The 22,934-nt window shown below is 50.1% G+C and overlaps 1 protein-coding gene across 1 annotated transcript in view; it reads left to right on the forward strand.

Annotated features, from left to right (window-relative positions):
• The window catches only part of SLC2A11 (solute carrier family 2 member 11), a 33,112-nt gene that overhangs the window by 2,232 nt on the left and 7,946 nt on the right, over positions 1-22,934 (forward strand). The window contains 3 exon segments of the mRNA XM_047826658.1: positions 13,864-13,962; positions 16,629-16,736; positions 16,738-16,790. Coding sequence (XP_047682614.1) covers positions 13,864-13,962; positions 16,629-16,736; positions 16,738-16,790 — 260 coding nt within the window.

A 22,934-nucleotide genomic window follows, 5' to 3' on the forward strand; every position in this document is an offset into this window, starting at 1 on the left:
GGCGCCTGGTTTGGGGACCAGGAGCACATTCCCGGGAGGCTGGGAGCCCAGGGTAGGTGGGGGTTGCCAGCTGGAGGGACAGTCACAGGAACAGTGGCTGGACTTTACTGCAGATGCTCCCTCCTCAGAACCCTGGGGAAACTGAGGCCTAGTAGGAGGCACAGCAGGGCCTGGGGCAGACCTCCATCACCAGTCCAGACTTTTCCTGTCCAGTCTCAGGTCCAGGGCGGGCCCATTTCTCCTCTGACTCAGGTACCTGCAGACAGTTATTTTTGGAGAGAAGTCCTGGGCATCACATGGTCCCAGGGGCCTAAAGATGTAGGCAGGCTGTGTGCTGGATGCCAACATCTATTTAGCTTCCTGTCCCAAGCAGTAGGGCCAGCTGGGCCCACCCTCTCTTCTGGGCAAAGGATGTAGCTGAAGGAGGGCCTGTGGTCCCTGGGCAAGGTGACAGTGAATGCTGCTCCTCAAGTTGTCTCTCTGGCCTTGCAACCCTGCCTGCTGCAGAGCAAGGAACTCCAGCATGCCCAGATCTGGGGGCACCCAGAGGACCCCAGAATCTCCTGTCTAGGCTCTTAGTGCCCACAAACAGGACAGTACCCCCTTCATGCCCACCAAGCCTGCCTTCCTCCTTACAGGCCTCACATGCTAGGAGGCCCCATCATCAGCCCCAGTGACAATCCAGAAACCTGGGGTCATCCAAGCCCCACCTTCCCCAGCCCACTTGGAACTTGAGGCTCCCATGGAATTCTCCAGTCCCCCCGCCTTTTTTTAATGTTTATTTCTGGAGAGGGGACAAAGAGGGGTGGGACAGAGGATCTGAAGCAGGCTCTGTGCTGATAGCAGCAAGCGTGATGTGGGGCTCGAACTGACAAACCGTGAGATTGTGACCTGAGCTGGTTGGACACTCAATGGACTGAGCCACCCAGACATCCCATCCAGTCCCTTTTCATCTCTGCAACACACCTCACCACCACTGCTGCTGCCACCTCTTATTTGGGCTTTGGCTTCTCTCTTCCAAGGACTGCCTCAGATCTCTGGTTTATCCATTCATTCATTTTCCTCCCTACCAGCTTAGATGAAAGTGGTAGAAATGCTCCCTACTCCAGGAAGCCCTCCCTGAGGGGACCAGAGCTCACCTACCTAGGCTCACCTAAGGCCCCATACACCTAATTTTTAAATGTAGTTTATTCCAAAGCCAACACTTGCCTGTGGTAACAAACCCAAAGAATGAGAAACAAGGTGTTTGTGTACATGTTGGAGGCAGCTGTGTTTTCCTTTTGACAATACAAGGCCACCCCATGGTGACCCTGAGCCTCCTTTGTTGGGGGCTTTTGCTCGGGGTCTGTGAGCTCAGTTCCCACCCGCTTCCAGAACATGGACCCCAAACTGCAGTGGGAAGGCCTCTACCACAGCCCCAGCCAGCCCTTCCCAGGAACAGCTGTGTCCCCGATGGCCCTTCCTGTCTGGGTCATGGAGTATTTTTAGCACTGAGTCTAGAACCTACTTGGCAGCAGCTGCTCATGGCTGGAGTGCAAGAATGACAGACTGTCCAGGTGGGCTGTGTCAGGCTTGGGCCTGGTCCTCTGAGCTTGATAGCAGATTCCAGGCTCTCCAGGAATTAGCAGGTCTCTGGGGTGGGGAGGGGGGATAGGGAAGGACAAGGAGGTCTGGGACAGAGGATGAGTAGCATTAGCCATGCCCCAAGGGGAAACAGCCTGTACAAAGTCCTGAGGTGACATGGTGGGGTGCAGAGAGAAGCAGAAAGCATGGCAAGGAGGAGCTGTGTGCAGTTGGAGGCTTAGCAGGGCTGTGTAGGCTGTGGTCTTTGTCCCAAGGCAATGAGGAGCCCTCAGAGAGTTTTCAGCATGGTGGTGAGGTTACAATCGGATGACAGCTCTCTGGAGGAAGGAGACAGGAATAGAAGCAGTCATCTGAGTGGAGGAGGATGGCAGTGGCAGGGATGTGACGGAGTGAGTGGGTCAAGGAGGTAGAAGCCACAAGCCTTAGCGATTGGGAGAAGGGTGAGATGCAGGGGAGAGCCAGGTTTCTGAGGGAGACTGCCCGCTGGTTTGGGACAGGTTGAATTTGGGGTGTTGTGAGCCATGACCGCCTCAGGGAAGCCCTGCCCTGGCCACCCAACTTGGTGCTCCCAGCACTTTGCCACCTATGGTGCTCCTCATGCCCACAGACATGCTGCACCACACTCTCTGTCCCTGGTGTCTGCTCTGGCACCAGTCACCAGAAGTCCTTGGTGATCTTTCAGCCTCAAGAAGGTGGAAACCTTCTCTCCAGGGCTGGATCTGCAGCCTTGGGGCTGGCACTGAGACCTGACCCTGCCCGCCCCCCCCCCCCCCCCCCGGGCCTCTGCATCCCTATCTGTGAAATGGGCTGGTCTCCCATACCTGAGAAATATATTTTGGTCATCTGAATAACCAAATCTATTTCTTATAAACCACAATATCACAGGTGTCTGGGTGGCTCAGCTGGTTAAGCATTCAACTCTTGATTTAGGCTCAGGTCCTGATCTCACTATCGTGAGATGGAGCCCTGCATCGGGCTCTGCACAAAGCCTGCTTGGGATTCTCTCTCTCCCTTTATCTCTCTTTCTAACCCTCCCCTGCTCATGCTATCTCTGTTTCTCTCTCTGTCTGTCTCTCTCAATAAATAAATAAACATTAAAAATATTGGGGCACCAGGGTGGCTCAGTCAGTTAAGTGTCTGACTTTGGCTCAGGTCATGATCTCACGGTTCGTGAGTTCGAGTCCTGCATGGGGCTCTCTGCTGTCAGCAGAAAGCCTGCTTCAGATCCTCTGTCCCACCCCCCGCCTCTCTGCTCCTCCCCTGCTTATTCTCTCTCCCTCCCTCTCTTTCTCTCTCTCTCTCTCTCTCTCTCTCTCTCAAAATAGATAAACTTTTTAAAAAATTCAAAGGAGATTAGATTAAAAAAAATCACAATATTGCACCTCCACCTTGCAAACTAAATTACTATTACAGAGTGAAGTAACTCACTCAGAGATGCTCAGAGAGATTGAGTAACCTACTTGAGGGCACTCAGCTAGAGAGGTACCAAGACACTAAGGTACTGGTGCTGGCCTGGCCACCAGGAAGGGTGATGGAAGGGGCTGTTGGGGAAGCGGTGAGCTGCCCCCAGCCTATTGTTGGGGCACGGGGGCTGTCACTACAAGGAGTGAGGGGCATCACCTGCAGGTGCCTGTGGCGGGGGCCACCAACCAGCCAGTGTTGTGCAGCCTCAGACACTTCTCCAGCCATAGTTTGGAGGCAAAAGCTCTTTGCTGCCTCTGGGCTTCTGGAAGTGTCTCCATAATGAGACTCTCCTCCTTCAGTGATGCCCTCCCAGGCAGCTTGGGTGCCTGGCTCTTTGCCTGGGCCTCAGTTTCACTGTCTCTGACCCTCAATGGCTGAATGAGCTGGGCCCTTCCCAGCCTCAGCTGCCAGGCCAGCCTGAGCTTGTGCCCAGCTGTCTTGATCCTCAGCAATTGCCCTTAATTCCCACTTCCTTCTGTGGCCACTACAGGAATGTCAAAGCTACCTCCGGCCAGCCATTCAGAGTCCCAGAGCGTCTGGCCGGGACTCCCTTTCCCCCGGCCTCAGCTATTTTCAGGCTCAGCGCTGTGGGCAGTGTTTTGGGGAAAGCAGATTATCTGCTTGGCAGAGTCAGCCAAATGGCAGGGCCAGGGATGCCAGGTCACAGAGACAGGAGAACCTCAAAACATGGTTAAAAACAAAAACAAAAAACACCCCGACTCTACAGCCACTGTGGGAGCCCCTGCCCAGGACCAGTGGCTCAGAGCTCTGGGCAGGTGGAAGTAGAGGCTCGAAGGGCTATGGTTTGGCCATGTCCCACCTGGCTTGCCCCACCGACATCCCTGCCAAACATCCCTGCTCACACACATCCAGGGCAGGTGCTCCCCATGACAGGTGCTGGCCCAGCCTCAGGGAGGGAATGCTCATAACAGCAGGCAGGGACAAGAGCCACGTGTCTGTCCCCCCCTGCCTACGCCACCAGAACTCCCTGCCTCCTTGCCCTTTGCTTACAAGAGCTATGGGGGTGGTGGTGGGGGCTTTAACAAAACAAATGCAAAGCTAAAATTGCAAGATTCAGTACAAAAGGGCACATTTACTTAGAGAACTCAAACAATAAATTCATAAAACTGACAAATACCACCCAACATCATGAACTCCAGACAGAAAATCCTCCCCTCCCTGCCCCGGGTTGGAAGCCTGTGGCTAGGTGATGTGTTGGGCCCAGGTCAGGCAGGGGTGGGTAAAGAACCATTAGCCAGGCCCCTGCATGTCCCCTCTGTGCAGCTGAGGTTGGGGGAGGGCTCAGGTGAAGGGGTAAGGGTGGACCCAGGAAGGGATGAGCTGCCTGTTCAGTTCCCACATCTCCACACTGTGGCAGGTGGCCAGGCCACAGGGGATTGGAGCACTTTGGCGCCCTCCCCTCTCCCTCTTCCATGGACCCTAATGGGAGGGGTCATCTCTTCACCAAGAAATTCAGGCATGGGTTCTTCAGACTCTAGCCTGACCACCACCCCCACCCCCACCCCCCACCTCCCATCCCTCCCCTCCAGATGTGGGCACAGCTATATTTTTAGAACAGCCAGCCACAAGGACATTCTTTCCTTCTAACTAAGATGGGTTCAGATTTCCTAGCCGCAATCAGTCTCATTGTTCAGTCCTCAAATATCAAAGGGTGGCCATGAGAGACAGCTGGCTGTAGCCTTTCCTTCCTTATTTCCTTCCTAAGTTCGCTCGTTTGTTCCTTCCTTCCTTCCTTCCTTCCTTCCTTCCTTCCTTCCTTCCTTCTTTCTCTTTCTTTTCTTTCTTTCCTTTTCTTTCTTTCTTTCTTTCTTTCTTTCTTTCTTTCTTTCTTTCTTTCTTTCCTTCTCTTTTTCTCTTTCTTTCTTCTTCCTTTTCTTTCTTCCTTTCATTCTTTCTTTTTCTCTCTCTCTCTCCTCCCTCCCTCCCTTCCCTCTTTCCTTCCTTCCTTACTTATTTTGAACCATTAAATGAGAAATAAGACCCAGAACTGAAGGGAATGCCAGCTCTGAGGAGGAGGGTGAAGCAGGATTTGGGGTAGGGCCTGCAGGAGCTACCCCAGAACCTTGCCCCTGCTGGGGATGCCCGAGGAGGCTGCAGCCTCCTGTGTTCAAACACCCAAGTGTAGGTCTGTCTGGGACAAGTGTAGAGATCAAGAGAGGGCCTTTAGGATGCCCAGTGCAGGGAGGGTCAACATACACACATGAGGGCCTGAGGATACAAAGCCTATGAGGTGGGCAGGTCAGTTGTTATGATGTCCCCATTTTTTAGGTAAGCAAACAGAGGCTCATAGCAGCATGCTGTGCTTGGTGGTGGCTCACTGTCACCCTAGCAGCCTGGTGTCCAAGGTCAAGAGGCCTCGTGACCTCTGCTGCCTCGGGAGGCTTCTGGTGTGGGGCAGAGATGTCAGTCCAAGTGGGAAGAACAGGAGGAAAGACTGTAAGGAGGAGGGACCTTTGAGTGGCCTGAACCAAGGGGGCCTACAGGCTGCTCCCACTCGGCAGCACTTCCTAGAAACCTGACAAAGGAGGAAATGGAGGCTCAGAGAGGCTCAGAGAGGCTAAGAGGCAGGCCCAGAGAGGGTCAGCCCTAAGTCAGGTGCTAGGTACCTCAGCCTGATGGAGTTGTCCACCCACCACACACCCCCAGTGATGGACTGGCCTTCTGGCCTGAGCCCTGGAGGAGAGGCCCAGGAGACCTGGGGTCCAGCTTGAGCCCTGGTCCCCGGGGAAAGGCACTAGCTGAGACCACTGTCCTGCCCCTCATGGAGCAGGGAGGGGAGGCTCACCACCAGGCAAGAGTTTCCCCCTTGCCCACCTGGTGTGCCACAGTGTGAGTCTGGGTGAGCAGGACAGAGGCAGTCAAATCACCCTGGGGTGGGTGGAGGAGGGAGGCGTCTGGCCTGGGAGGGCCAGGGTTTGTCGGGGCAGCTGCCTCCCCTGAAGTGCCACCGCACCAGGGAGAGCACTGACACAGGCCTCTTTGTTTCCCAGCCACTTGGGAGTGCTCCGCGATGGCCGAGCCCCGCAGTGCAGGCTCCTGCACAGCCTGGGCTTTGTCGCCCTCTCGTGGCCGGAGCGGGTCTCGGCGGCGGCATCGGGGAAATCTCGGAAACGCAGCGGGACCGGGTAGACTGAATGGGTCCCCGGAGGGTGTGGAGGCTGAATCCCTGGGATGCCCCTCGCTCCATTGCTGGGGCCCCAGGGCCGGATAACAGGCAGAGGCATTTTCTGGGGCGGCCCGGGTCGGAGGGGCGGCTGTGCCGCTCCTGCAGGGGTAAAGAGCAGCAGAGCCAGCTGGCTTGGGTTGGGGCGCGGACCCCCATGGGAGTCGTCGCCAGCTGGCTTTTCTGTATTGATTACTTTTAGTGTGAGCAGCACTCCTCCATGCTTCCTGCTGAGTACCAGGGGCAGATCCCCTCCCGGTCTGGGCCTCAGTTTCCCTATCTGCAGCGTGAAAGGCCCTAGCTTGTAGGAGGGGCCGTGGGGGTGTGGACTCGCACCACGGGGGAGGAAGAGTCACCGGCTACTAGTCACTACTAGTCACTGGCTGCTGTGTTCTCCTGCAGCTGGTCGCTGTGGGCAGGTCACCCCTCCTTCCCTGTCCCTCACTTCTACCTTCTCGGGAAACAGACTAGGTGAGAATCAAATGCAGAAAGCCAAGGGCTGGAAGAGTCCAGGGGTGTTCTTTCCACACTCCCCTCAACTCATCTGAGTTTGGGGGCGCTACGGGGGTTGGGCTGGGGCGGGGCAGTATGAGGGGGGGCGCATCTGTCAGGAGATCTGAGGAAGACCAGCTCCAACTTTTACTTCCCACGGGGTTGTTGCAGTCCCATGCTTGACCTTGTGGACTCTCAGGGACTCCTCTGTAAGGAAGGCTGAAGCCACTCACAATGGGTTGCTGAGAGGATTAGTAATTAGCACGGGGCCACCAACTATTCAAAACTTCACCTTGGTACTCAAGGTTAAACTCCCAGGTAATGTTTGCTGAGGAGAAACTTCAAGCTTCCTGGCTTGAGGACAATAATTAATGGCTGGGGAACCCAGGCACCTGGGGGCTGAGTGAAGTGAAGTGTCCAGGTGTCATTTCAGGGAGGAGGAGGGGCACCTGAGTGTGATCACAGCAGTGGCCCTGGACACAGAATGATAAACCTAGTTCTGAATTTGGTATTTAGCCCCTGCACACCCTTGAGCTTTTACTACATAAGCATGCATCCCTATGTAAGACATAAGGTATGTTTTTGTTTATTCCCAAACTTAAAATAAAGGCTTTATAGTCTAGGGGTGCCTGGCTCAGTTGGTTGAGCATCGGGACTATTGAGTTTGGCTCAGGTCATGATTTGACCCCGTGACGGGCTCAGTGCTGAGTGTGGAGCCTGCTTGGGATTCTTTCTCTCTTTCTCTCCCCCTGTCCCTTGCTGATGGACTCTCTCTCTGAAATAAAACTATAAGAAAGAAAGGGAGGAAGGAAGGAAGGAAGGAAGGAAGGAAGGAAGGAAGGAAGGAAAAGAAAGAAAAAAACAGAGGAAGAAAGAAAAAGAAAGAAAGAGAAAGGAAAAAAGAAAGAAAAAGGAAGAAAGGAAGAAAGAAAGAAAGGCTTTACAGTCTATGCAATTTTCTGCAACTTTATTTAGGCGGTGTTAGCCACTCACCGAACTTTATGTTAATGCTGTTCCTCTAGTTTGTCACTTTCCACTGATGAAGGCATTCTGGTGTAAACCACAATTTATTTCTCTGTTTTCCTGATGATTGACATTGGGTTGTTAAGTTTTCCATTATTAAAAACAATGCTGTATTTGTGAACAGATGTTCTTTTTTTTTTTTAAGTGTTTAATCATTTTTGAGAGAGAGAGAGAGAGAGAGAGAGAGAGAGAGAGAGAGAGCGCGCAGGGGAGGGGCAGAGAGAGGGAGTCAGAGAAACCAAAGCAGGATCCAGGTTCTGAGCTGTCAGTGCAGAGCCTGATGCAGCGCTCAAACTCACCAACTGTGTGACCATGACCTGAGCTGAAGTTGGACCTTAACTGACTGAGCCACCCAGGTGCCCCCAGAAGTTCTTGAGCATGGGATTAAGGGTTTCTCTGAGGCAAGCCCAGGAGTAGAACTGCAGGAATTGCTGTGTTGCTGGGTATTTGCAACTCCCATTTGGATATGCCCAAATTGTTCTCCTCATTTACATTTCCATCAGCAGTGAGCGGTCCAGCAGATTCTTGCCACTTTGGTGTTGTCAGAATTTAGTTGCCGGTCTGTTGTGTGAAACAATACTCTTTTGTGGATCCAGCTTGCGTTTCCTGATTGCTGACACAGGCCAGCATCTTTTCATGTTTTTTTTTTTTGCCACTTCAGTTTCCTATTCTATAAATTCCCTGTTCATAGACGTTGCCATCTTCTTGCTTTTATTGATATATAGGACTTCTTTAGATATTCTGAATACTATTACTTTTTTGGTCATATTCTTGTGGATCCCTTCTCCAACTTGGTAGCTTTTAGTCTCACCTTTTTATGGTATCTTTTAACATAGATTTTTAATCTTAGAATTTCATTATTTATTTATTTATTTTTTTAAAGTAGGCTCCATGCCCAATGGGAGGCTTGAACTCATGAAATCAAGAGTCGCATGCTCTGACACTGAGCCCTCCAGGTGCCACTAGATTTTTTATTTTTAATGATGTTAAATCCTCCTAAGAAACCTGTATGTTTTATCCTTATTTATCCTAAGGTTATTGTAGAGGCCACTTTTAGGCAACCAACTTGAGCAGGGGAAGGAAACCTGAGTAAGGTAGAAGGTTCCACAGTGACCTCCTACCCGCTGCTGAATACAAACAGGCCCATTAAGTGACCCACATCAAAATATCCGTAAGTCCTAGCTGAACAATGGGTTACTTAAACCCAGGCATAGGTACCAAAAATTGAGAATTCCATAGTTTCCATACCTCCCCCCCAACCCCTGCGCCCTTAACTACAGCCCTACCCTGTGTACCCCGCCTCTTGGCAGACAGCCTCTCATTTGCTAAAGGCCTGTGATCCCTTGCAGCATATTAGGTAAACTTCTATTCCTTTGTTCTGCCTTGGGTGAATTCTTTCACCACCTGGGCCCCTGGCCTCCACCCGATTGGGTCACTGCACAATTACAAAAATATTCACTTTCTTCTAAAATGGTTAAAGTTTGCTTTCAAATTAGGTTTGTAAGCACCCAGAATGATTTGTTATGTATAGGGTTAGAGGTCCAATTTCATTTTTCCCCATATAATCAACTGTTCCAGGACTATTAGCCCATTGTTTCCCCACTGATTGAGGGGAAGAATAGTTTTTTTTTTTTTGAAAAAAATAAATCTAAATAAAATATTAGCAACCGAAACCAACAACATGTTAATAACAATTACAACACTACGAGCAAGTTGTGTTTATCCCAAGAAATCAAGGATGAATTACCTTTAGAAACTTTATTGATGTAACTGAGCTCATAAACAGAGCAAAGCAGAAAACCCGTATGATCTCAACAGACACAGAAAAAGCATGCAACGGCTAGTATTTTATTTATTGTGTTTTTCCTTAAAAAACGCATGGTGTTTTTAGAAATTTTTTAAAAGTTCAGGGCCGCCAAAACCAAACAAAAACCAGGCAGGAGCAGGAGAGATACTGCAGTCTCCATTCCGGTGTAAGTCCTATCACAGCCTTTGCTCTGATGGCTTCCTAAGGCCACTTTCAGGTATGTGTTTCTATGACCACAAATAGCATCTTTGGCAAGTGGGGTTTCGGTTTGGCCTTTATCCAACTCCTGGATTCCATGCAGGGCCTGAGAAGCCCTGAGAAATAAAAAATTAATCAGGCCCGGTGGACCCTGTGGTTCTCCACCTCCAAAAGGGCCAACCTCTCACGCAATCAACCGGAGACCGGTTCTCTTCTCACCCCGAATCACTGACTCTGCCAAGATTGACAGATGAGATCGCTCCAGAGACTGGTTGGGTCTGCCCTTCGGTCCCTCCTAATTCTGCCCCTCCTCTAGGGAAAGAGTGGGGACGTCGGTGTGGAATCAAAGGTTGTGCGTGGTGACACGGGCCTCCCCGGGACTGGGGGCTCCCCGGCCACGGTGGTAGGCAGGGGGGCCCGAAAGGGGCAAAAGGAAGGAGGGCCCCGCTGGGTGGGCAGGGGGGCCTGAAAGGGGTAAAAGGAAGCGTGACAGAGGGGCCAAGCGGGCCAGCGGCGAAGGTCGGAGGGGGAACGAGGCAGGAACCGGCAGAGATTCACTCCGCGGGAGGCCGCGGGCGAGAGGACGAGAGGCCAGGGCCAGGATCGCGAGAGAATCTGGAGCGCTCCGGTGACCTCGGACCAGAGCTCCCTTCTGGTTTGTGGAGATGAGCCCCAGGCTTGGCCGACCAAGGAGTGTGTGGCTTTTCCGCCTCAAAGCTACGGAAAGGGAGGGAGGGAGTATGAACCAGAGCGGCGCTTACGGCCTCAGAGCCAGGTGACCTGCAGGAAACACCTCACACTCCTTAACCTCCCTGTGCGCCTACGCAGGTGTCTCGGGCGCGCGCCTCGGACAGAGGTACACTTTGCGCCAGCCTTCTGCTTACCAGGGCGCCGTCAACGCCCACTGCGCTTGCGCATCCGCTTCTGCCTCGAAGATAGCACACGCTGCTTCAACGCCTACGGCGCATGTGCCACGGCTTTGGGCTCTCCTGAGAGCCTGCTGAAATGACTGCACCGCCCTCCTCTCGGCGGGCGTGCGCTTCCACTCCGCTCGCCTGTGGCAGCGGCCGTCCTGAGCCGAGAAGCTGGCTAGCTCGGGCCCCTGTTGCTGCGAATGCTGGAGAGATGTGCTTGATGCCCGCCTGAGATTGGGAAAGATCTGAATTCCGAAACACGCCCGGCCCAGGTATTTCAGACCAGGGATTGCAGACCTGCGTGAATGCACAGACGCAGCCACTCTGGAAGGGCTTAACGGAGGTGTCAGTGTACAAAAATAGCTGGTGCTTATTTGTCAGTGGAGTTAGGTGCTGGGCTCAGACGAACAGGAGGTCGCTCGCAGGGATGGCCTGGGGGTCAGTGCAAGGTTGCATGGGGTCATGTGTCTACAGGACCTGTGGCCCCGCAGAATCCCACCCTAGCAGCCCTCCCCATGCCTGTGCTGTTCTGGAGTCTTTGGGCGGGTCAGCTCTTGGGTATTGCAGCCCTGGCCGCTTTGCTGGCTTCTGCGACTGTTTACCATTCTCGCCTCATTCCCCAGCCTTCACATCCTCCATGCTCCCTCTAAACCCTGTCCTGATGTCCTTCACAGAGAAATGGGAGCAGCCAGAAGAGAATGACTATACCATTCAACCTCCCATCTCTGAGTGCCTCTTCCCCTTCCCCCAATCCCTCTGCCAGCCTGCACTGATTTCCTTCAGATATCTGCATGGCACATTCCCCTGTCTCTTTCAAGTCTTTGTGCAGATGTCACCTTCTCAGGGCCTATTTCCTGACCACCCTCTCCAAACACTCCCCTCACCCTTCCTTGCTTCATGTCTCCATCACACCAGCTGACAGACTATGTATTTTCCTTGTTCATTTGGTTATTGCCCATCTTCCCCAGCTGCAAGGACAGCTCTGTGAGGTCACAGATTTTTGTCTCCTGTTCTGCTGGTTATATCCATAGCAACTAGAAGAGTTGATTTATTGCCCACAGTAGGGAGGCAAGAGATGTTTGTTCACTGAATTGATAATCACCACCATAGCTAATGTCTGAATGTTTTTCATGATCAGGCACAGGACTAGACAATCTCCATGCATGATCTTAGTGAATTAAATAATTTCCTGCTATCTTGGAGACCTGCCAGCATCCTGCCTGCCACATGGACTCAATTGTTATCAGGCTCTGTGTCTCATTTATTTATTTGTTTGTTTGTTTATTTAATTTTAGAGAGAGAGCGTGAGCCAGGGAGAGGGGCAGAGGGAAAGAGAGAGAGAGAGAGAGAGAGAGAGAGAGAGAGAGAGAATCCCAAGTAGGCTCCACACCCAGCACAGAACCTGGTGCAGGGCTTGATCCCACAGCCCTGGGATCACAACCTGAGCTGAAATCAAGAGTTGCATGCTCAACAGAGTTGCATGCTCAACCAATTGAGCCACCCAGGTGCCCCCGCCCAACCTCTTTTTTTTTTTTTTTTAAGTAATCTCTGCACTCAAGATGGGGATCAAACCCATGACCCCAAGATCAAGAGTCACATACTCTTCTGACTGAGCCAGCCAGGGGCTCCAGGCTCTGGGTCTCTTGCTGATTTCTGCAGATCTTCTGTCTCAGTGGAACGCTCACCTCCATGCAGCCCACATGGAGCTTTAATGTGACTCCAATGAGACCAGAGTCCTGGGTCCTTACCTGGTTTCCTCCTGTGGCTTTCATCTTGGAAGGAAGTTACTTAGGACTTATTATAGGAACTTTTGGCAGGCCCTGTGATGGACCTGTCTCCAGAACTGTGGCGAGATCCTTGGCAGGATCCTGCCCCCCAGAGCCTCTTTCTCAGCCTGCCCAGTGCCAGCACAATATCTCACCAAATGGAGAATGCACATCAGTCTTTTGCCCAGCTGTATCTGCCCCCCCCCCAGCATAATTTCTAGCTGGGACAGGCACTTGGTATTTGACAAAATGAATAAATAGTCTTCAGGTTCAGGAAATTCTTCATAAAATCTTCAGCCAAACATCCTTCTACTATGAACTTGTGTGTAAGTATTTTAAAAACCATAAATTTGACTCATAGGACTTCAGGTTTGCAGGATGATTTGCTAGAACAAGAAAGGCAGTATGATTGTTACTGGGAAAATACCAACACTTTGATTTTTGTGTAGTCAGCTACTTCGTAAACACCCAGGAAAGTATCTGAGAGGAGCAATTCAATGCTCTGCCTTTGGGTCAGTGGAGGACATTCAGCATATACTGAATTTTCAAAAAATTTAACAAGCATGTTATTTTGTAATTAAAAATTATAACAGGGAAAATATTAAGATTATGAGTCCCTAAAAAATATACTGACCTAATGTGATGGGATCTCAGGGCACTGAGTTCTTGTGGCTGGGTACTTTGGAGAGTTCTCTCTCCATCTCTAAGGGTATTGCACAGGGATGAAAACTGTTCTTTATTGTACCAAGTATGTGTGGTGCACATATACCCTGGCTGTCCCCCAACCTGGAGGTAGGCATTATCTTCTCCAGGTCCAGCAAAGAAGTGACTCAGGACAAGGGAGTAAGGGCAGAACTGGCATTGGGACCCAAGCACTGTCACTGGCTGCAGCCACTCTCTGCTTCTTCCTGTGCCTCCCAAGTCCCCACATGTGTAGGTCCATGTGACCCCTTCTGTTAGCTTTATTGTGGAACTGGCTGGCAGGTAAGAGAAGAAGGCCCAGCCACTCTGTTGGAGTTTTGCTGGGGCTCAGGGGCTCCAGTCCTGTTTGGTGCAGAGCTTCACTGTCCTGGGGCCCCAGCTCAGGGCACTGTGCTCCTGAACCACAGCAGGCCTGCCCAGGGACAGCCTGGCAGGGAGGACCAGAGAAATGTTGTCCATTTGGGGAAAATGCTCATGGGGGAGAGGGTGGAGGGTGAGGTGCCAGCAAGGACCTGGACTCAGAACAGAAGGCTGGGCTTCCTGTGCTGCCTGCCAGCAATGTGACCTAGGTAACTCCTCTCCTCCTCTGTGCCTCAGTTGCCTCATCTGTAAAGTGGAAGCATTGCTACCTGGTTCAAATAGATTGCAATGCTGTGATTGGTAGGTTCCAGTCCTGGGAGGAGATGGAGGCTGCCAAAGGTCACTCTGTGTCCTCCCCTCTCTCCTCAGATTCGGGGCAGTGTCCTGCTCCTGACCATCTGTGCGGCTGGCATTGGTGGGACTTTTCAATTTGGCTACAACCTCTCCATCATCAGTGCCCCGATGTTGGTATGTATCCTCTGTGCTCACCGTCACCGTCCCAGTGGGTGCTGGGTGAGGGCTAACAGCTGCCCACTGTGGGGCTTCGGGCCAGCATCCACTTGGTGGCACTTTCTCCCATGTGTCCACTTTCACTGGGATGTCCCATTGGTCCTGTGGATTCAAATTCAAACCCACCTCTACATCCTCTCTTGAACCTGCACGTCCTCCTGGGTCCCTGATGTCAGCAGATAACTCTACTGTCTGCCCAGTGACTGGGGGTCAGCCTTGACTCTGGCCCCCTCCCCCTCAAACACTGAGTCCTTGCTCATTACCTCTAGCTAGCCATTTCTCCCCGTGTCTCTGCCATGACTCCAGTTCAGATCCCATCTTTCCTGCCTGGATTGCTGGCTTAGCCTCCTCATTGGCATCTCTGCCTTCAGCCTCTCAAGTTTGATCAAGCCACTTCCCTGCCCAGAAACATTCTGTGCCTATAGGAATCAGGACAGACTCATCCACCTGAAGTTCAAGGCATCCTTGATCAGAACCTGCCCGCCTGTCTTCCACCTTTATTCCCTGAACCCCACTAGCAAAGCAGGTTAAATGCAATTCCTCAAATGCACACAGCCCTCTCTTTAAGCCTCCTTTGTTTGGGAAGCCCTCTCCACTGCATCTGCAGAAGCCCCACAAGAACCATCCAAACATCCTGCCTTCCTTCAATAGTCTCTGGCTGGAAGTCACCCCTCCATCCCCAGCCCTTTGTGCTGACTGTCACCACTCAGGTTGCATGTCGGCTGTTTGCAACCTCCTGCTGGTTTGCTCTGAGTGTCTGAATCATCTTTGTGCCCCCAGCACCTGATGCTGACCTGACCCATGTTGATGTTCAGTGGTGCCCATGGAAAAGCTGAATCTTCCAGCCCATTGATAAAAACTGGCCTGTAACTTAAATCAGAAGGGTGAGTGTCCTGTCCCATAGCTGGGAAGGTTGTGGGGCTGCACACTGTAGGTGCAGGGGAAAGAGCTGCAGGAAGCAGGTCCCAGGACAGAAGTGCAGCTGTCTTCTCCCTGCCCGTCCTGTTCCCTCTACCCTCCTCATTCAGTGACAAGAGGGCAACTGTACCAGACTGACTTCCTGCCAGTTGGAAACCCCCAAAGGAAAGTCCTCCCTAGTAGTTCCAGCTGAAAGGTCTGGGAAGAGTCCGATTGGCTGATTTGGATCATATTCAGGCCAGCCAATCATGTGATCAAGAGGTGGAGCCCTCTCATTGGTCAGTCTGAGTCAGGTGACCACCTTTGGACAGGACAGGCTGTAACTGGGGATGGGAGAGAAGTCCCCAAAGGAAGAGAGGATAGCCTAGCAGAAGCCAGGGTGGGACCACATTCTGGGCAGAAACAGTGATAGCAGCCCAATGCCTTAAAGAAAGGATGAAATGCAGGGTTTAGAAAGGGAGGTCTGAGCTAGCTGTATTTGCTTGTTTATTTGTTCATTCAACACACATGTGAGTGCCCACTTCACAGTACACTTACAGGCTGGAGAAGGATCCACCTGCAACAGGCACTCTTGGGCTTTATCTCCCATGGGCCATCCCCAGCCTCCCAAAATAGGACTTTCTTGGCCTCAGAGGCTCCTCCTAATCCCCTGGATGGTCATTCTTGAGGAGTTTCTGCCAAGGGACAGGGAGGCTTGCCCTGGTCCTAGCTCTCCTGGACAGTCTTTCCCCCAGAGGGAGCTGGCGGGTGCTAGGCTTGACAGCCATTACCCTGAGCTGGCCTGAGCAGAGGAGAGCTGGCCCGACCCTTAAACTCACTGTCCTCCTCAGGTCCTCCCTCACATCCTGTTGGGAGGCCTGAGATCAGCCAGACACTGACATTTCATCTCTAAGCAAGTGAAGTATGCCCGGGTCTTGCCCAAGTGCAATCCTTCCTAACCATTTGGCCTCCATTCACTTCCCTGAAACTGCAGCTCTGGGGGTGGGGCCCTGGGGTGTCCTAACTACCTGGCTTCAGCCCTGACCTGTGGCTGAGGCCGTGGGCAAGTCCTTCCACTTCCCCAGGCCTAGTGCCAGTCTAAACAGTGAGCACAGTAATGTGTATCTAACAGAGTACTTCTAAGGGCTGTGAAAATTGGGGTCCCAAGGAAATGAGTGGCACACTCCAGATAAGCCAAGCAGGTTTAGATACCACAAGAGATGATTTACAAAGGTTGAGTGGGGCAGAGACAACACACAAGACCAGGGAGAGCCCAGTAATGCCAGAGTCATTACTACTCCTACCCCCAAAGGGACTCGTGGAAGGAGTCTGGAAACTGGAAAGAAAGAGCCATATGGAGTAGGACTCCTTGAGAGGAGCAGTGACCTTTGGTTGAGTGTCACAGCCAGCCTGGGTGACCTGGGAACAAACACCCCTTCTGCCTCTCTCTGATGCCCTGCTGGTGCTCACCATTGGCCAAGTCCAAGTCCAACAGAAAGCCAGTCAGCAAGGAGCCCACTGATGCAGGTGGATTCTTGGACCAAAAGCAGGAGGACAAGGGGTGAAGTGGACTCTGAAGGGCAAACAGAGACTGTTCCTGCCCCCTGGCTGGGGAGCAGTATTGCTCAGGACTTGGTGCCTGCTCTGCAGAGGCAGAGCCCTGTGGAGGGGAAGGCCTATTGTATCCAGCCTGTCCCTGGGAAGTTGACCGGTATCTCTGTCCACAGCCCATCCAGGAATTCATCAATGAGACATGGCAGGTGCGTACTGGCCAGCCACTGCCCGACCACCTAGTTCTGCTTGTGTGGTCCCTCATCGTGTCTCTGTACCCCCTGGGGGGGCCTCTTTGGAGCACTGCTTGCTGGGCCCCTGGCCATCATATTGGGAAGGTAAGGGCTTTCTGGGTACACCCCAAATGCCCTTTGATGATTGGTACCCCAGTCTGTAAGCTGAGGAATGTGGGAGAAGGAAGATGCCCTGTAGGCCCAAGCCTAGGTCAGCTCCCCAGCCTCCTACCCTACCTGTAGTTTCACCACAAGAGTCACATTTCCAAGTGGATTTGGTAGAGGGAAGAGCCCTGTGTCCTGAGGGAGGGAGGACTCCTTGTTTCCAGTTCCATTTCTCCAGCAAGTGATATTGGACCGTAAACAAGTATTTCCTCTTCAGGCCTCATTCCCCTCTCTGTATCCAACTGATGCAGTCTTGGGGTGCAAACAAGACGGGCTCATAATGAATGAATAAATTAATGGAAGAAAGAAAAGAAAGAAAGAAAGAAAGAAAGAAAGAAAGAAAGAAAGAAAGAAAAGAAAGGAAAAAGAGGTGCCTGGCTGACTCAGTTGGTAGAGCATGCGACTCTTGATCTCAGGGTTGTGAGTTTGAGCCCCACATTGGGTGTGGAGCCTACTTAAAAAAATTTGTTTAGGGCTCCCTGGGTGGCTCAGTCAGTTAAGAGTCTGACTTCAGCTCAGGTCATGATCTCATAGTTTGTGAGTTTGAGCCCTACATCAGGCTTCTCTGCCATCAGTGCAGAGCCCACTTTGGATCCTCTGTCTCCCTCTCTCTGCCCCTCCCCTGCTTGCACTTTCTCTCTCATTCTCTCCCTCTCACTCAAAAATAAATAAACATTAAAAAAATTTTTTTTAAGTTTTTATTTATTTAAGCAATCTTTATACCCAGTGTGGGGCTTGAACTCACGACCCTGAGATCAAGAGTTACACGCTTTTCTGACTGAGCCAGCCAGGTGCCCCTTGAATAAAAAAATTTTTAGAGGGAGACAAACCATAAGAGACTCTCAAATACAAAGAACAAACTGAGCATTGCTGGAGGGTAAGGTAGGGGGATGGGCTAAATGGGTGATGGGCATTAAGGAGGACACTTGTTGGGATGAGCACTGGGTGTTATACATAAGTGATGAATCACTAAATTCTACTCCTGAAACCATTATTTTTATTTTATTTTATTAATCTTTTTTAAATGTTTATTCATTTTAGAGGGAGAGAGAGAGAGAACATGAGCAGGGAAGGGGCAGAGGGAGAGGAGACATAGAATCCGAAGCAGGCTCCAGGCTCTGAGCTGTCGGCACAGAGCCGGATGTGGGGCTTGAACTCACAAACAGCAAGATCATGACCTGAGCTAAAGTCAGATGCTTAACCGACTGAGCCACCAGGAGCCTCTCCTGAAACCATTATTTACACTATATAACTATATATTAACTACATATATAACTGCATATATTAACTATATATATAGTTGTTAACTATTATATATATAGTAACTGTATATATAATATATATACTAACTATATATATATAACTATATATATAACTATATATATTAACTATATGACTATATATTAACTAACTTGGATTTAAATAAAATAAAAATAAATGAAAATTTTCAGAAGTCTACTTGAGAGAGAGAGAGAGAGAGAGAGAGAGAGAGAGAGAAAGAGACAGGCTTGGACTGACTTGATGAAAAATTGTAATAACTGGAAAGATACTGGAGTAGCTCATAGAATGAAAGGAAACACTCAGAAGCCAGGTCTTAAGAAGAACAGGACCTGAGATGGTGCTGAGGATCTCAACAGCCAGAGCATTGGACCATCCTTCTGGGAAAGATGCCTTCAGTGCATTAGCTCCAACGACATACACATTCTGTCTCCACTGTCTTCATTCAAGATTCAAATCCAGAAAGACAGATTATTATTGACCCACCGTGGGTCACATATCTACACCAGTGAAGCAGTGGGAGAGAAGCATTGTGGGGCAGAAAAAAACAAATGGCTACCAGAGTCCACCAGTTTGCTGGCCGCCCTGCATGTGTAGACCCCTTTGTCCCCTGTATTCAGCTCCATGCGTGCCCTCCTAATGTTCCTCACCCATCTCATCATGTACACCAGCAAATGTATTCACCTCTCCCTGAGTGAGACCACTTAGAGCCTTGTCTTGTCACACCACAAGGGCCAGTATCAGGAAAGCATTCTTTCTGAGTCCAGGATTTCCATGTAATGACCATTCTGCCAGCCCTGCCATTACTTCTCAATGTTCTGCAATCTACACAATTCATGGCAAATTAACCTGTCATCAAGATATCCCACAGAAGGAGGAAAGGATAAAGAGTAGGGGAAACACTTATTAAGGAACAAAAAAGTAGTGGGTGAATTTATTTTGAAGCACATGATGCAGAAAGCCTGGTAGTGCAGGTAGAGTTCTACTCTGTGGTTTTGGAACTGGTTCCAGGCTTTGCTTGCATTGGTGACTTCATCCTCCAGTTTTCTACTCTTGTCTTGAGCCAGTACGTCCACTGGTTGAGGCTCTTTGCCTGTCAGGGTGACCCAAATCTTTATTCTTAAGTGGGCTTGGTGGTCCTAACAGCGTGGAATGTCCAGCAGGTTATCACCCTAAGAGGTCATCTGCTTCTGGATGGTGGGACTCACAATGCAGTAATGAGTTCCATGGCACCAGCCCTTCTTCTTTCATTGATGTAACTACCTTTCTTGGATGCAGATTACATCCATGTTTGTGTATTTAACAGGTGTATCTGTTAGGATGCCTTCAACTGCAAGTAACAGAAAATCAGGACTTAGTTGGCTGAAACAATAGGAGGTCCTTTGTCTCACACAAGAAGTGTATAGGTGGGTGACTTCAGGGCTACCTCAGTGCCCTGGATGTGCTCCTCTGAGAGCACTTTGTCTGCCGGCTCCACTGTGTGTTGGCTTTGTCCTCGGGCTTACAGCTAGAAAACTACAAGTGCCTCACTCAGAGGCAACATTATCTAGCAGAAAGGGGATTTCTGCCTAGCTGAAGTTTTTTTTTTTTAATTTTTTTTTTAACATTTATTTTATTTTTGAGACAGAGAGAGACAGAGCATGAACGGGGGAGGGTCAGAGAGAGGGGGACACAGAATCTGAAACAGGCTCCAGGCTCTGAGCTGTCAGCACAGAGCCCGACGCAGGGCTTGAACTCACGGGCCGCGAGATCATGACCTGAGCTGAAGTCGGCCGCTTAACCGACTGAGCCACCCAGGCACCCCTGTCTAGCTTATGTTTTAAATCCAGAAGAGAAAAAGCTTTTTTTTTTTTTTTTTTAAATTTTTAAGTGTTTTTATTTTTGAGAGAGAGAGAGAGAGGGAGAGAGAGGGAGAGAGAGAGAGAGAGAGAGAGAGAGAGAGCGAGCGAGCACGAGCAGGGGAAGGACAGAGAGAGAGGGAGACACAGAATCCAAAGCAGGTTCCAGGCTCCAAGCTGGCAGCACAGAGCCTGACATGGGGCTTGAGCCCACGAGCCGTGAGATCATGACCTGAGCCAAAGTTGGATGCTTAACTGACTGAGTCACCCAGGTGCCCCAGAAAAAACTTTTCAAAAAAGGTGCCATGTCTCATTGCGCAGTACCAGGCCACTAGCACAGAGAACAAGATCACCAAGGCTAGGTTAGATTGTTGGGTTCACACCTGAACCTTAAAGGGTAGGGGCACATTCCCAAACAAATTTAGGCTCTTCCTGCAAAATAGAAGAAATTAGCTATTGTCTGATCATTGTTGCCCAAATATCTAATGATACTTGGTACAGTGTCCTTATGTGATGGCACTGGCAGAAGCTTGAAGGGAAGGAATTAAAAATTCAAATTCAGCACATGTACCTGTTTCATTTATAACAACTTACTGTCCTATCCCCAGGGCAAGGATCCAGTGCAGTTCATCTTCCACCCAGTGGCAGACTGAAGTCCTGACATGTGTTGCCATTTCTGGGAGTCAGGGTTGGGTGTGTAGGGTGGCAAGGTGGTTAGTCTGGAGATAGGAGACCCCTATCATTGAGTCCATATGCATTTTCCTTTTTTTTTTAAGTTTATTCATTTATTTTGAGAGAGAGAGAGAAAGAGAGAGAGAGAATGAGCATGGAGGGGCAGAGAGAGAGAAAGGGGGAGAGAGAATCCCAAGCAGGCTTCATGCTCTCTGTGCAGAGCCTGACACGGGGCTTGAATCCATGAAATGTGAGATCATAACCTGAGCCGGAATCGAGAGTTGGATGCTTAACCAACTCAGCCACCTAGGTGTCCACCATGTGCATTTTCTATCCTTGTGACTCTACCTGATTTATGAGGCAATGGAGTGACCACTGGGTGGGCTGAGGAAGGCTGCTGCATGCTATCCCAGAGGGGTTCATTCTGTCTGCTTGGTTTTTAAGAGCCTTTTCTTCAGTGGAAGGGAGATTCTGGTGAGTGGAAACAGGGACATGTATAGGTTCAAGTTTTGGGCTAATTCTGAGAGATTCATCTGTTTAACCTTCCAACACCTTCTTGAAACCAGTCCTCAAATCCTGCTTCATCTAAGACTTTGACTATCTGACCAAATGCTTTGGAAAAGGGGGCAAAATTCCGTGCTCAAGATTCTGTCTACAGGAAGGGCTTCACTTTTCCAGTATCTTTTAGGGCCACATCTGAGAGTGCTTTAATGCCATAGCCCTACATTTCTGGCTAGAACTAATGCGCAGAGCCATCTACAAACCAGGGTTAAGCTTTGTTTTGTTTGTTTCAAACTGAAGACAAGAGGGGCACCTGGGTGACTCAGTCAGTGGAGTGTTTGACTCTTGATATTGGCTCAGGTCATGATCTCATGGTAGGGGAATCAAACCCCATTTTGGGCTCTACACTGAACGTGGAGCCAGCTTGAGATTCTCTATCCCCCGCTCTCTGCCCCTACCCTGCTCTCTCTCAAAAATAAATAAACTTTATTTTTGTGTGTGTGTGTGTGTGTCCCAATAAAACTTTATTTGGAAAAACGGGGCAAGCTGGATTTGATCCGTTGGCTATAGCTTGCCACCCTCTATTTTTGGGGATAGAAATATTTATTTATTTATTTATTTATTTAATTTATTTTTTTTTCAATATATGAAGTTTATTGTCAAACTGGTTTCCATACAACACCCAGTGCTCATCCCAAAAGGTGCCCTCCTCAATACCCATCACCCACCCTCCTCTCCCTCCCACCCCCCATCAACCCTCAGTTTGTTCTCAGTTTTTAAGAGTCTCTTATGGTTTGGCTCCCTCCCTCTCTAACTTTTTTTTTCTTCCTTCCCCTCCCCCATGGTCTTCTGTTAAGTTTCTCAGGATCCACATAAGAGAAAAATAAACTTTAAAACAAAAAAACTGAAGAAAAGAAAGAGGCCCTAGTGTGCCTTGGGAGAAGGGTGGCAGTGTGGTCGTGTAGGCGTGCTGACATGAGTAACCTGCTCATCAGAACCTTTGGGACCACATGGGGCATCACTTAAATAGCAATTGAATGCTACTGGGCACACTCAACCTTAGCATAGGTGTGTCATACGGCACCCAGTGCATGATGGGTACATGGCCACTAGGGGTCCTACAGCCTTGTGTTTATTCCCCGCTAAGGCCTACTGACAAGGCCAGAGTTATTTCTAATTAAGAGGATGGTAATTCACTGAATTAGAGTGGCTGTACTCCAAAACTCTAGGTCTTGCATTGTGATTGTTCTTTTAGACAACTGCCACAGTCACTTGGAGCATTACAGGGTCTCCTAGGTCTAAAGGGGCGAGTGGCAGAGCTCTATGCACTTAGTTTGGACTCCCTAGAGAATATTCTTCTTGCTTAGCTCTGCTGGAAGCTGCTAGGTTTTCAAATCAACTGATATATGTGCTAAATCACAACAGCCTGTGTGGTGCAGGCTCCCTCCAAAATGGGAAGAAATCCTCTGAGATTTGCCCATCCTTAGAGGGAGGGCAGAGAGTTCTCATGCACTTTGGAGGAAATATAATGACATATCTTAGCCTGTTGAACCTCAGCAGTTCATTGATGCAGCGGCCCCTTCGTTTTTCAGTTTCTACTCTTTGTCATGCTTGTACCTTACAAGACCTTTAGTGTACTATTATAGTGCCTTTCTCCATGTCCTTTTGGTATAAAGTCATCAAAGAAGTGGGCCAGCAGGGTGCCCTGTGGGATGTGTAGCTCCCGGTGGAAGGGATTCTGGCCCAGAGCTGGAGAGCTGCTCTAGCCTCAGGCAGGTCAGCAAAGGTATATTAC

Source organism: Prionailurus viverrinus, chromosome D3 (assembly GCF_022837055.1).
Source record: "Prionailurus viverrinus isolate Anna chromosome D3, UM_Priviv_1.0, whole genome shotgun sequence".
Taxonomy (NCBI): Eukaryota; Metazoa; Chordata; class Mammalia; order Carnivora; family Felidae; genus Prionailurus; species Prionailurus viverrinus.